We start from the raw sequence: 12,931 nt of genomic DNA on the forward strand, positions 1-12,931 counted from the left end.
TTACAGCAGCGTACATTCCACCTCAGGCCTAGACAAACTTTGCGAGGTGATCAACAGGCATGAAACAGCACACCCTGACGACCTCCCACTATTTTGGGGGATTTTAACCAGGCCAGCTTGATAAAGCCACTAAATAATTTCCATCAACAAATCACCTGTAGTACTTGAGGAACCAACACTTCGGACCACTGTCACGCCACCATCAAATATGCTTACTACGCTCTCCCACACCACACTGTGGAAAGTCTGATCGAGTACAGGCAGAGAGTGAAGACTGCAGCACCAGCAGTGAGAAACATGAATGTATGGACAAGGGAGGGACAGGAGCACTTACAGGACTGCTTTGAATCGGTGGACTGGACTGTATTCAGGGATTCGTTTCTGAGTTTGAATGGGTATGCCACAGCTGTCACCAACTTCATTAAAATCAACATGGATGAGTGTGTGCCTATGGGAATTTACTAGAAAGTATCCAGATCAAAAGCCACAGATGAACCAGGAGGTTCATAGTCTGCTGAGGGCTAGATCTGTGGCATTCAAATCTGGCAACCCAAGTCTGCACAAGAAAGCCAGGTATGACTTGCGGGGGGGGCTATCACAAGAGCAAAGAAACAATTCTGAGCGAGGTCGGCTGTGACATCAGATTCACGTCAACACTGGCAGTGTTTGTAGGCCATTATTTCCTACTAAGTGAAACCCAAAATCATGAAATGGCAGTGATGCTTCACTACCAGATGAGCTCAATGCCTTTTACGCTCGCTTTGAAAGGGAGAATAAACTACAGCAACGAGGATGCTTGCAGCATCCAGTGACCCTGTGATCTCTGTCTCGGAGACTGACTTCAAGCTGTGAGGAGGGTGAGATGACAAGCCCCCAATGGGAGTACCAGTTAAGGTTCTGAAACCTTGTGCCAACCAACTGGGCAAGGGTGCCTGAAGACACTTAAAATCTCTCACTACTACAATCAGAAGTTTCCAACTGCTTCAAAAGGGCAACAATTATACCAGTGCCCAAAAAGAGCAATGTGAGCTGCCTTAACAACTATCATCCAGTAGCACTCACATCTACGGTGATGAAGTGCTTTGAGAATTTGGTTATGGTTAAGATCAACTCCTGCCTCAGCAAGGACCTGGACCCACTGCAATTTGCCTATCGCCACAATAGGTCTACAGCAGACACGATCTCAACAGGTCTCCATGGGCCTTGGATCACCAGGACAATTCAAATACCTCTGTCAGGATGCTGGTTATTGACTATAACTCTGCGTCTAATATCATCATTCCTACAGTCCAGGTTGAAGAGCTACAGGACCCAGGTTTCTGCACCTCACTCTGCAGCTAGATCCTTGATTTCCAAACTGTAAGACCACAATCTGTGCAGAGTGGCAATAAGATCTCCAACTCGCTGACAATCAACACTGGTGCACCTCAGGGGTGTGTGCTTAGCCCACTGCTCTACTCTCCCTATAATACACATGACTGTGGGGCTAGGCATAGCTCAAATACCATCTACAAAATTTGCTGATGATACAACCATTGTTGGCAGGACTTCAGATGGCGAGCAATATACCAGCTAGTTGATGGTGTCACGGCAACAACCTTGCCAATGAAATGAAAGAGCTGATTGGGGATTTCATTAAGGGTAAGACCAGCAAACACACACCTGCCCTCATAGAGCAACCAGAAGTGGAGGAAGTGAGCAATTTCAAGTTCCTTGGTGTCAAGATCTCTGAGGACCTAACCTGGTCCCAACATATTGATGTAGCCATAAAGAAGGCAAGACAGCAGCTATACTTCGTTAAGAGTTTGAGGAGATTTGATTTGTCACCTAAAATACTCAAAATTTCTACAGATGTACTGTGGAGAGCATTCTGACTGGCTACATCACCGTCTGAAACAGGGGAGTGGGGGCAACAGCACAGGATTGAAGCAAGCTGCAGATTGTTGTATAATTAGTCAGCTCCATCATAGTTGCTAGCCTCAGCAGAATCCAAAATATCTTCAAGGAGCCGTGCCTCAAAAAGGCGGCATCCATCATTAATGACCCGCACCATCCAGGACATGCCCTCTTCAACACTGTTCCAATCAGGAAGGAGGTACAGCAGCCTGAAGGCACACACTCAACGATTCAGGAACAGCTTCTTCCCCTCTGCCATCCGATTTCTGAATGGACATTGAACCCATTAACACTACCTCACTACTTCTTAAATTTTTGCACTATTTATTTAATTTAACTATTTAATATTTACATACTTACTGCAATTCAGTTCCCCCCCCCCCTATATTATTATGTATTGTACTGCTGCTGCTAAGTTAACTAATTGCATGACATATACCAGCGATATTAAACTTGATTCTGATTGCATGGAATAGCCAAACTGTTTCAGGCTGAGACCCTTCTCCAGGACCGGAAAGGAAGGGGAAATATGCCAGAATAAAAAGGTGGGGGAGGGGGGAGGAGGATTTTATAGAAGGTGATAAGTGAAGCCAGGTGAGTGGGAAGGGTAAAGGGCTGGAGAGGGAGGAATATGATAGGAGAGAAGAGTGGACGACAGGAGAAAGGAAAGGAGGAAGGGCACCAGGGGGAAGTGATAGGCAGATGACAAGAGGTAGGAGGCCAGAGTAGAGAATAGAAGAGGGGAGGGAGAGGGTATTTTTTTTTTAACTGGAAGAAGAAATAGATATTCCTGCTATCAGGTAGGCATCTACCCAGATGGAAAATAAGGTGTTGTTCATCCACCCTGAGGGTTGCCTCATCTTGGCGCAAGAGGAGGAGAATGGACTGACATGTCAGAACAGGAATGGGAATGGGAATTACAATGTTAGGCCACCAGGAAGTTCAGCTTTTGGTGGATGGAGCGGAGGTACTCAGCGAAGTGGTCCCCCAATTTATGACAGGTCTCACCAATATAGAGGAGGCTGCACAGGACACAGTAGATGACCCTAGCAGATTCTCAGGTGAAGTGTTGTATTAGACAAGTTAGATCTGGAATCAGCGTAGATATATCAGATGGTTATGAGGAATTAGAATCAGGTTTATTATCACCTGATGTGAAATTTGTTAACGCAGCAACAGCAGTTCAATGCAATACATAATCTAGCAGAGAAAAAAATAATAAATAAAATATAATAATAAATAAACAAGTATATCAATCTTGTATATTGAATAGATTTTTAAAAATATGCAAAAACAGAAATACTGTATACTTTTAAAAAAGTGAGGTGTCCAAAGCTTCAATGTCCATTTAGGAATCAGATGGCAGAGGGGAAGAAGCTGTTCCTGAATCACTGAGTGTGTGCCTTCAGGCTTCTGTACCTCCTACCTGATGGCAACAGTGAGAAAAGGGCATGCCCTGGGTGCTGGAGGTTTTTAATAATGGATGCTGCCTTTCTGAGACATTGCTCCCTAAAGTTGTCCTGGGTACTTTGTAAGCTTGTGCCCAAGATGGAGCTTACTAGATTCACAACCTTCTGCAGCTTCTTTCGGTCCTGTGCAGCAGTGTCCCCCCCCCCGTACCAGACACTGATGCAGCCTGTCAGAATGCTCTCCATGGTACAACTTTAGAAGTACAGAGGAGTGGGGTTTGAAGGGATTCAAAAAGTAAGAATTTTTATTGAAAACAAAGGTGAGAACTTAAGATTCAATATTTACTAAACTAGGTGCCAGAGTAGGTCAGCAGGCTTGATGGGTGAATGGGATGATATAAAACTGGACACGAGCATGGGAATTTCAGACCATTGAACTTCTGGCTAAAAACTGAACATAACATAAAACGCTCATTCCTTCTGAAAATGACTTATGCAATTCATGTAAATGATACTGTGATGAGAATCTGGAATTCAATTTTGAATACTTTACTGAAGCTTAATATATTGGCTTAGATTTGGTTGACTGTTATTTTTCTGCCTTCAGTGCATCCAAGACCTTCACACCCCATCCCACGAGTTCAAGCTGATCTTGACTGTTTTTATTTTCCTGTTCATCACAATTGCAATCCTTCAGTTTCCAAAATCCAACTCACAGGTGCTATGCCACTGCCATTAACCAAAACCATGTGAGTGCCCCGTCAACAAAATCTCAGGAACTTATGCTTGCAAACCATCCCACTCGAACCAATAACCAAGTTCCAGACTTCAATTTACCTAAATTGGGCAACTGGCACAATTGGGATACGATAGAGTCTTTTAAGAGACTCTTGGATAGGTATATGGAGCATAGAAAAATAGACGTCTATGGGTAACCCTGGGTAATTTCTGGTTTGTTCATGTTTGGCACAGCATTGTGGACCGAAGGGCCTGTATTGTGCTGTAGGTTTTCTATGTTTCTATGGCAATGATGAGAACATAGAGTTCAATAAATCTGGTAAGTTCCAAATCCTCATTAAATAACCAATTAACTCACTGTGACTCAGGAAAAAGAGAAATAAAGTCACCAGGTTGTCTTTGTGCAGAGCAGATCTTGAAATATGTGATGCCAAAATAATATCCCCTCAACTTTTTTTTCACAATCACATCTTGTTTTCCCTCGTCCCAGTCTCCAAAAACTCGCATCTCATGAAAATCCAGATCTCTAATCATCCTCTAGCTGTCCCTAACCAGTCTTGCCTGATCATTAACCATACCTTGAAACTTCTGACCATTTCTCTCTCCTCAACTCCTACCCAAAACATCACTATTAAATATATCAAATATTGTAGGTTTCTTTGAAACTTAGTTTCTTGGGTCAGTATTTGACACCCTCTACAATTATACCAAAGATAACCTCTCTGAAGGGCAATAATTAATACAGTAATATATTTATTTCTAACAGAAACTTGGCTGAAATGACAAAAATGCCATGATCAATAACAAAATTAAACCAGTATATCTATGATCAGATTAAAATCAAAGGTTTCAAAATTGCTGTCCTTCAATCGTGATTATGGACATTTTTATGGCATTTTGTCAGGAATTCAGGTATTCCTTTCGTGATAAGACTCATTCCAAGCACCTCAAAACTTGCAACTTTTTCTGCACTTACAACAGGTATCTTAGAATCATAGAAATGTACAGAAGCCCAGTGTGTCCATATCAGCCAAAGTTGGAATGACACGCACTACTCTCACTTCTCAGCTTTTGACCTGTAGTCTAGTAGGGGCCCAGAATGTGACCACCAGAAGTACAGTATATAATCACAGGGGCTGCAAACTTCTCTTTTCTTATTTTCACAATCTTCATCATGGTTTTTGAATAACTCTGGCATTTCATTCACAAGGGAACAACAGAAACCAGCATATTAACCCTGGTACAGACGGTGGTTTCCCATGAGAGGAAATCTCATTGACATCACCCAGCTTTTTGTTTTTGGTGTTCAAGGTGTCAGTAAAACAGCATGAACACAGCACACAAAAGTAGGAACATTAAATTCAACTTTGCAGGCAGTGGACATTTGAATAATAGACTGACAGCTGCAAGGTATTCAGCATATTCATTTCATCTTGTTACAAAGATATCTCTAAAATTGTTAAAGGGGCAAGATGGAGGAACAAATTAGGGGAGGGGAAGTGGAAGGGAAGTTCATGGTATCATCTACCCTGCTTGTGGACACAATGAGGGAAAAGTAACTTGAACTAATTCTCAGAAAATGTACCATATATATCTTGAGGGAACACTCTGTTTTTGAATATACCTTGATTATGACTTTAATATTTAAAGTTAATTTATTTTTTAATTAAATACCATTCAACTGTTTCAAAATGTCTTTGAGATTGTTATTTGAAGAGATAACAGCTGAAATGAGGAGCACAAAATGAGCAGTCAGTGGGACTGGGCCTAAGAGAATGCACAGGGTGCACGTTAGTCAGTCTTACACAGTGAGGAACATATCAGTGCTGGGGATCCTGACAGGCAACCATCAAGCAAATTAAAGAGAGATGGAGCCTTAGATTTTCTGGAAGTGACACTGTTTTGTTAGCATTCTGTGGGCACATTTGCAGCTTTCACTTTCAATGAAAATACAAGCACTTTCCACCATTTGACTCTTATCTGAAGAACACTCTCACCTCCTTTCATGAGAGGTGCACGAAAAAAGGAGCATTCATACCACTCCAAGCCATTTTTAAAATACAAACGGGTTACTTGGTGTGTTTTTGTCAGCATCAGTAATTACCTATCTCTGAAAGGTTTAAATTCATTTGGCCCATAATTTAAATCATATGAACTTGGAGAATGATTTAATGTTAACCAGTCTCCTTCAAAAATAACTCTTCTAAGTTCATACCACCAACAATGAATTTGTTCAAACAAACTAAGCAAAAACTGGCCCATGAACACTACACCTTACTTTGTTTAAACTCTCTTTTTGCACAACTTATTTATTTTTGTATATACTTGTAATTTTTATTTTTTAATTACATATTGCAATGAACTGCTGTTGCAAAACAAACAATTGTCATGACATATGCCAGTGATATTAAACCTGATTCTGGAGATACTGAAAGGTTATAATACGGAAAACAAGAAAGAAAATACTTTAGATACAGAACCAAATACAGTACATAGCACAAGCAGTTCTTTTAATTCAAAGTTCTTTACAGGAATTAAAAACCTTTATCAATGTTCACAATAAGCTAACCAATATCACTTCCAAAATTAATGTTTTTATTCATTAAGGGTAAAACTACACTTACGTTTCTTGGGGTTAAATTGGGAATTTAAGACACTTGAGCACCAGACAGGGATTGTTCACTACTCTCCATATCAGGCTGTTTTTGCTTAAAAGAGGTGTACAGCAAATATCTAAAGCCTGTTTCTGAACCCTGCTGCAACTTTAGATTGCTGGGATAAGTAAGTACCTTATAAATTTCAATGATCAATACTAATTGCAATCAGATCCATTCCTAATCGACTGTCTCCAAAGTATAATCACTGACACACTCTCCTGCGCCTCCCCATCCCCACTGACATACTGTACACCCAATGGTTATGTCTTCCTCTCTATTCACAGGGGCAACCTCAAGGTGTATATTTAACTTGCCCTGTTGACGGTCCAGGTACTGACCACTTCTTGATGCATCTTCTCCTACACTGCCAAATTCAGAACATTGAGGTTTGAGGCTTGCACTTGGATTCGATGAAGGAATAAGGGAACACCGGAGTTGAAAGATTGGAAGGGATTGGGAGCATAAACTCTCGAAAGATCCCTTGAGATTGCTATAAACAAACCGCAAAAGTAACTTAACCACCTACTGTATAATCTACTAACCTTGTTATCGTCCATAACTGTGTTAAGTGATTCTATCCACATGGGGTCAATGTCTCCATCCAAAACAATCCACTTTGGACCTCTGTGAGCAACTCTGGAAAGTTCTCTCATGGTCATTGAAAACAAGCCTAGTGAGAAAAGAAATAAAGGTTTTTAAATCACCAGTATTAACTACACTTGTTTATATGTTGGAAACCAAAGTCAGGGAGAACAATACAGGCCTCTTCAGAATGAATTGTTCTTCTATAACACAGGACTGACAATTCGTTGCATTTTCACTCCAAGTCCGATGTTCACCACAAAACACTGAATGGGGCTAAGCACTCTTATGACCAAAGCTGGATTTACTACACTTCTGGATTATCTGTTCTAAATAGACTGGAGGAGCACCAGATGGAAAAACAGCATTGAAATTGGCTCCAGTGAAAAGTGAGTTAATGAGATCTCAGAGGAGGTGAAATACACACAATTGACAGCAAGAGCGAGAGAAGGTGCCATGACTATCCATATGAAATGCAAAAAGATAGAATGAAACGTAATCATTTTAGCTTTGCAAACAGACCTCACACACCTCTTATCTGTTCGATCTCCAATTGCCTCTTAGCAATATTTAGAGCATTTCCTTATCAGACACAGTAGGAACGATAGGAAATCAGAAGTTTGGTTGGGGTTGGAAGGGGGCAGGTTCCAAGAACTGTGGCATGCTAATCATCAAAGTGTTTCAGCTTGGTTCTTAGCACCAAGCAGTTACTGAGCAAAGAATATTTCCCTGAGAAAGCCAGAGTTAAAGTTTGTTGTCATATGCACGAGTACAAGTATATGCAGGAACAATTAAAAACTTCCCACAGCAGCACCCCAGGCACATAGCATGAAATAAGCCATATTCACAAGAAAATATGATTGTACACATTTAGAAAATGCAAATGATGAGAATCTCCTGCCTATACCGCAGCTTGTCACAAGCTGTAGTATATCTACAATGCCTTCATGCATTTCAAAACCCACTTTGGGAGTACGGTGGTGCTCTGCAAAATCGAGATCTCTGCCTCTATTTAATTTCCTGTAGTAGCCCTCCCTGGTCTGCCTGAAACCTCCAATGGAAGGAGACATCAGCTAGTGAATGTTGCTGAATGGCACATTCCAAGGGATAGTCTTGGAATTGTGCTAAGGAACACAATGAAGCTTCAAGTAGCCACCTCAAACTCTCTGTAGTAGCACCACAATCCGGGGTCACATTGCTATTACAGACCGAAAGACTACAACTTGAAGAAGACTTCTGGACGCTTCATGGATGCTACAGTTAAGGATGAAATAATATTTTGGACACATTATAATTGATTGTAGAATGAATATAGATCAAGACAGGTTCTGACCCTATTTACTGTACATATTATGAATAACGTATATATTTGAAAAAAGTTTTCAAAACTATCTTGACAAGACATGCAAAGCAAATATAGTTCTTGCAAATTGTTTCGACCGCAGCTGAAATTGAAACAAATTTAACATTAGATACATCAAGGTCTAACTTTTCAAATAATTTCTGCACTGAAGGATTTCAGAAGATGAAGCATGAAAGGAACAATAACAGCAGAATGAAAAATAAATGAACAAAGTGGAACAAAAATATTGGAACATTAGGGAAGATCGGGAATTGACACTAAGTTTAGAATTTGCCCAGTGAGCTTCACAAGTGCAGTAGGCAAGCGTTTTGTGTAATGGTGTTAATTTCTCTAAGATCTGACACATGCTGCATTTTTTGAGCTAACAAAATTTGTGTTTTCTTTTACTGAGAGAACTAATTAAAAATCAAAATGCAGAAGAATTATTTGCAGACATAAGCACAAGAAGCCCAAAGATTGTGTGAGATAACGTACTATAGCAGTTAAAGCATTACAGCATTAAAGCATTACCCATTACAGACAACTTGTGATGGGCAACACACGCTTTGCTAGCATCTTCTATATCTTTATTACAAACATTGCTCTTTTAATTTTGAAGAAAATTACTAATTATAAAGTATCCATATAAATTAGAAAGAAAATCACCACTTTAATCGTACACCCAACATACAGTATTTACCAATCTTAGTAATTCTAGACTCTGATACAAAAAGGGTCAGACAAGGCAGAGTTCACACCAGCGAACATTCACCTTATCTCAGAAAAGCAGCTGCAATTAGTCATTAAGAGAATTAGCCTCTTTGTAAGACAACAGCGGTGCATGCTCAAAAAGTTCATTGGCAGCCTAAAAAAATTAATCCATTCTGTGAACTTTTAGCAGTTCTTGTGATGTGCTTCTTTAAAACTGCATTGGATTTCAGAATCTACGTTTATCTTAAAAAACACAAATCTGCACACTACCGTTACCCGAAACAAAACATGCTGAGACCCTCACTCTCAATGTACTCTCCCTTTCCATTTCATACTGTCTTCTCTTGCCGGGGGAGGGAGGTCCCACTTCACTCAGCAATAAACTTCTGCCTGAATCCTTGACAAGTTATGCCTCCACAGGTATGGACTTGAGCATAAATGAAATCTTTCTCTCTATCTACCCTTTCATGACTCCGAGGACCTCTCTCAGATTATTTCACTGCTTGGCTGGTCTATCCTGTTTACTCCAGCTTTGTTGCTCTGAATCACATCTCTAGAACTCAACTCCTGCTCACTTTTAACTTCCTTCCACATTTCCACTTGCACTCGTGTTGCTCTTGAGCAGTGGTCCCCAACCACTGGCGAGGAAACGATATGATTTGGTGATATGAAACGATAAAGGTCAGCTGCACCTTTCCTCATTCCCTGTCACGCCCACTGAACTTGAACCCACACGAGGTCATCAGTCGCCTAAATGCAGTGACACCCTCGCGCCAGGGATAACTGGTTGGCCTCGGGTAACCGGGCGCCTTGCGCGGCCAGCAGGAAGTGCCATTGGTACTGGCCTGGAGCGCAGACAGATGGGCACTACCTCCTGTTTAGCACACTGAATGTTCATGGGGAACCCAGTGCTAAAATATTGTCAGATGACCTAACTTGGACTCAGAGTTTCATAAGTAGAGGAGCAGCTTTTGTTGGCCGATAGATCCTATGGGGGGGGGGGGGGTGAGTGCACACCCTGTCTCACTCCTCCTCGCTCGGTCAGTCATTCTCTCCAGACAGCAACCACCGCGGCCCTGGCACGGGAACCTCCAGCCCTTACCTTGTCCTCTCACCCCTCCCACGACCAGCCGCACCTGGCCAAGGCGTCTGGCGGCGGGTGGGAGGCTGAAATTCTGGCCCAGAGGCTGTCTAATGAGGCAATGAAGCCCTCAAAACTGCTTCGGCATCTTGAGTGCAAGCACCCTGCACTTAAACACAAACCCGTTGAGTTTTTTGAGTGGAAAAAACGTGAGCAAGCCGGACAGAAGCAAGTGCTGCTAGCCCTGTAAACTAAATAGCAGAATAGACTGGACATAAGGAACCCCCTTTGAGTATTGCTGTACTCCAGTCACGTTTAACACCCTCCCCCACACCCCCCACCCCCCATCAGCCGGTATGATCCACAAGAATATTGTCAATATTAAACCGGTCCATGGTGCAAAAAAGGTTGGTGATCCCTGCTCTTGAATAACAAGGGAGGGTAAGTGACGAGACTGTCTCTTGTTGGATATGGTCATTATCTGACTTGCTCATGGCAGAAATGTGATTGCCACTTATGCCTGAATGTTGTTGAGGTCAGGGGTGAACTAATAGCACATGCAAACATTTTCTTGGCACATGGTATGCAGTGCCTCCCCTTGATTCTATAAACCCCATCCATAATAAGGTTATCTCTACTGCCAAATGAAGCATCAATTTTTTTTTAACCCAAGAGCAGTGAGATATTTTCACAGGAAGTAGGCTTTTATTTTTTTAATTTTATTTAGACATACAGCATGGAACAGGCCCTTCTGGGCCAATGAGAAACACCACCTAGCCACACACCTATTTAACCACAGCCTAATCACAGGACAATTTACAATGACTAATTAACCCACTAACCACTGTGTCTTTGGACCATGGGATGAAACCAGAGCACCCGGAGGAAATCCATGCTGTCACAAGGAGAACATACAAACTCCTTACAGACGACACCAGAACTGAATTCCGAACTCCAACACCCCAAGCTATAATAGCGTCACGCTAACTGCCCTGCCACGGAGCTTAACACCAGTATACGGTTGCAAGAACATGTGATGTTGGAATATACATTTTGAAATCCTTCTGGTGTGCACGTCAATACTTGGATAGTAAATAGTTCAGTATCAGTACTATTTAGAAATTATGTTGTTTTGAATTGTCTTTTAAAAAGCTTAACAATAGTAATTTTTGGACAGATTTTCCAAACTGCTTCACTTATTTCAGTCCGTCTCCTTTATACTTTTATTAATTGTAAAACCATGAAAACAAGTAAATAAGCAACAAAACTCAACCTTTTAACTTAAAAAAGCGTCTATAATTATTATTTCTAATTTATTAATCAATGGTAATCCCTGCTCAAAATTACCATAATGCGAGAGATTTTTTTTTGAAGATTATCGCCAACTTGGGCACACACTCTCAAAAAGGTTAACCAGCAATGGTCGAAGTGCTGCTGAAGATACGCAAGGATCGCTTCATTTACTTAAGCAGTTGTGAAAGGAACTGAACATCGTGCAATCATCTGCACCAGTTGATCACTGTAAAGGTCATTGGTAAAGTAGCTGAAGGTTGTTAGACCCAGGACACTAGTTTCAGAAACTCCCACAGTGTCGTCCAGGCAGCTGAGATTGACCCCCAGCATCGATAGTCACATCCATCTGAGAATCTATTCCACTTGACGGGAGATGACAGCACACAGTCGAACAGTGCCTTTATATCAGGACTTGTTGCTCTCACTCACCTCACCGCTGGAAAACATCTCTTTGTCACATTTCATAAAGGCTCTACAACATTTAAATAAGTGGCTTTCATTAATACAAAATGGGCATCCATAAGCAGATTACTGGAAATGGTGCCATTTCATAGGACTATGAATGTCACCTTCCATAATAAGCATACATTGTCAGACAGTAACTTATATAACCATATAACAACTACAGCACAGAAACAGGCCATCTCGGCCCTTCTAGGTCCATGCCGACACTTATACTCACCTAGACCCACTGGCCCGCACTCAGCCCATAACCCTCCACTCCTTTCCTGTCCATATACCTATCCAATTTTACTTTAAATGACAATACCAAACCTGCCTCGACCACTTCTACTGGAAGCTCATTCCACACAGCTACCACTTTCTGAGTAAAGAAATTCCCCCTCGTGTTACTTTTAAACTTTTGCCCCCTAACTCTCAAATCATGTCCTCTTGTTTGAATCTCCCCTACTCTCAATGGAAAAAGCCTATCCACGTCAACTTGATCTATCCCCCTCATTATTTTAAATACCTCTATCAAGTCCCCCCTCAACCCTCTACACTCCAAAGAATAAAAACCTAACATGTTCAACCTTTCTCTGTAACTAAGGTGCTGAAACCCAGGTAGCATTCCAGTAAATCTTCTCTGTACTCTCTCTATTTTGTTGATACCTTTCCTATAATTCGGTGACCAGAACTTTACACAATACTCCAAATTCAGCCTTACCAATGCCTTGTACAATTACAACATTACATCCCAACTCCTATACTCAATGCTCTAATT

General features: G+C 41.3%; 1 protein-coding gene across 1 annotated transcript in view; it reads right to left on the minus strand.

The window, feature by feature from the left end:
* The window catches only part of dnah9l (dynein, axonemal, heavy polypeptide 9 like), a 271,859-nt gene that overhangs the window by 132,067 nt on the left and 126,861 nt on the right, over positions 1-12,931 (minus strand). Inside the window, 1 exon segment of the mRNA XM_059966255.1 lies at positions 7,243-7,370. Within this exon segment, the coding sequence (XP_059822238.1) occupies positions 7,243-7,370 (128 nt within the window).

Source organism: Hypanus sabinus, chromosome 4 (genome assembly GCF_030144855.1).
Source record: "Hypanus sabinus isolate sHypSab1 chromosome 4, sHypSab1.hap1, whole genome shotgun sequence".
Classification (NCBI taxonomy): domain Eukaryota; kingdom Metazoa; phylum Chordata; class Chondrichthyes; order Myliobatiformes; family Dasyatidae; genus Hypanus; species Hypanus sabinus.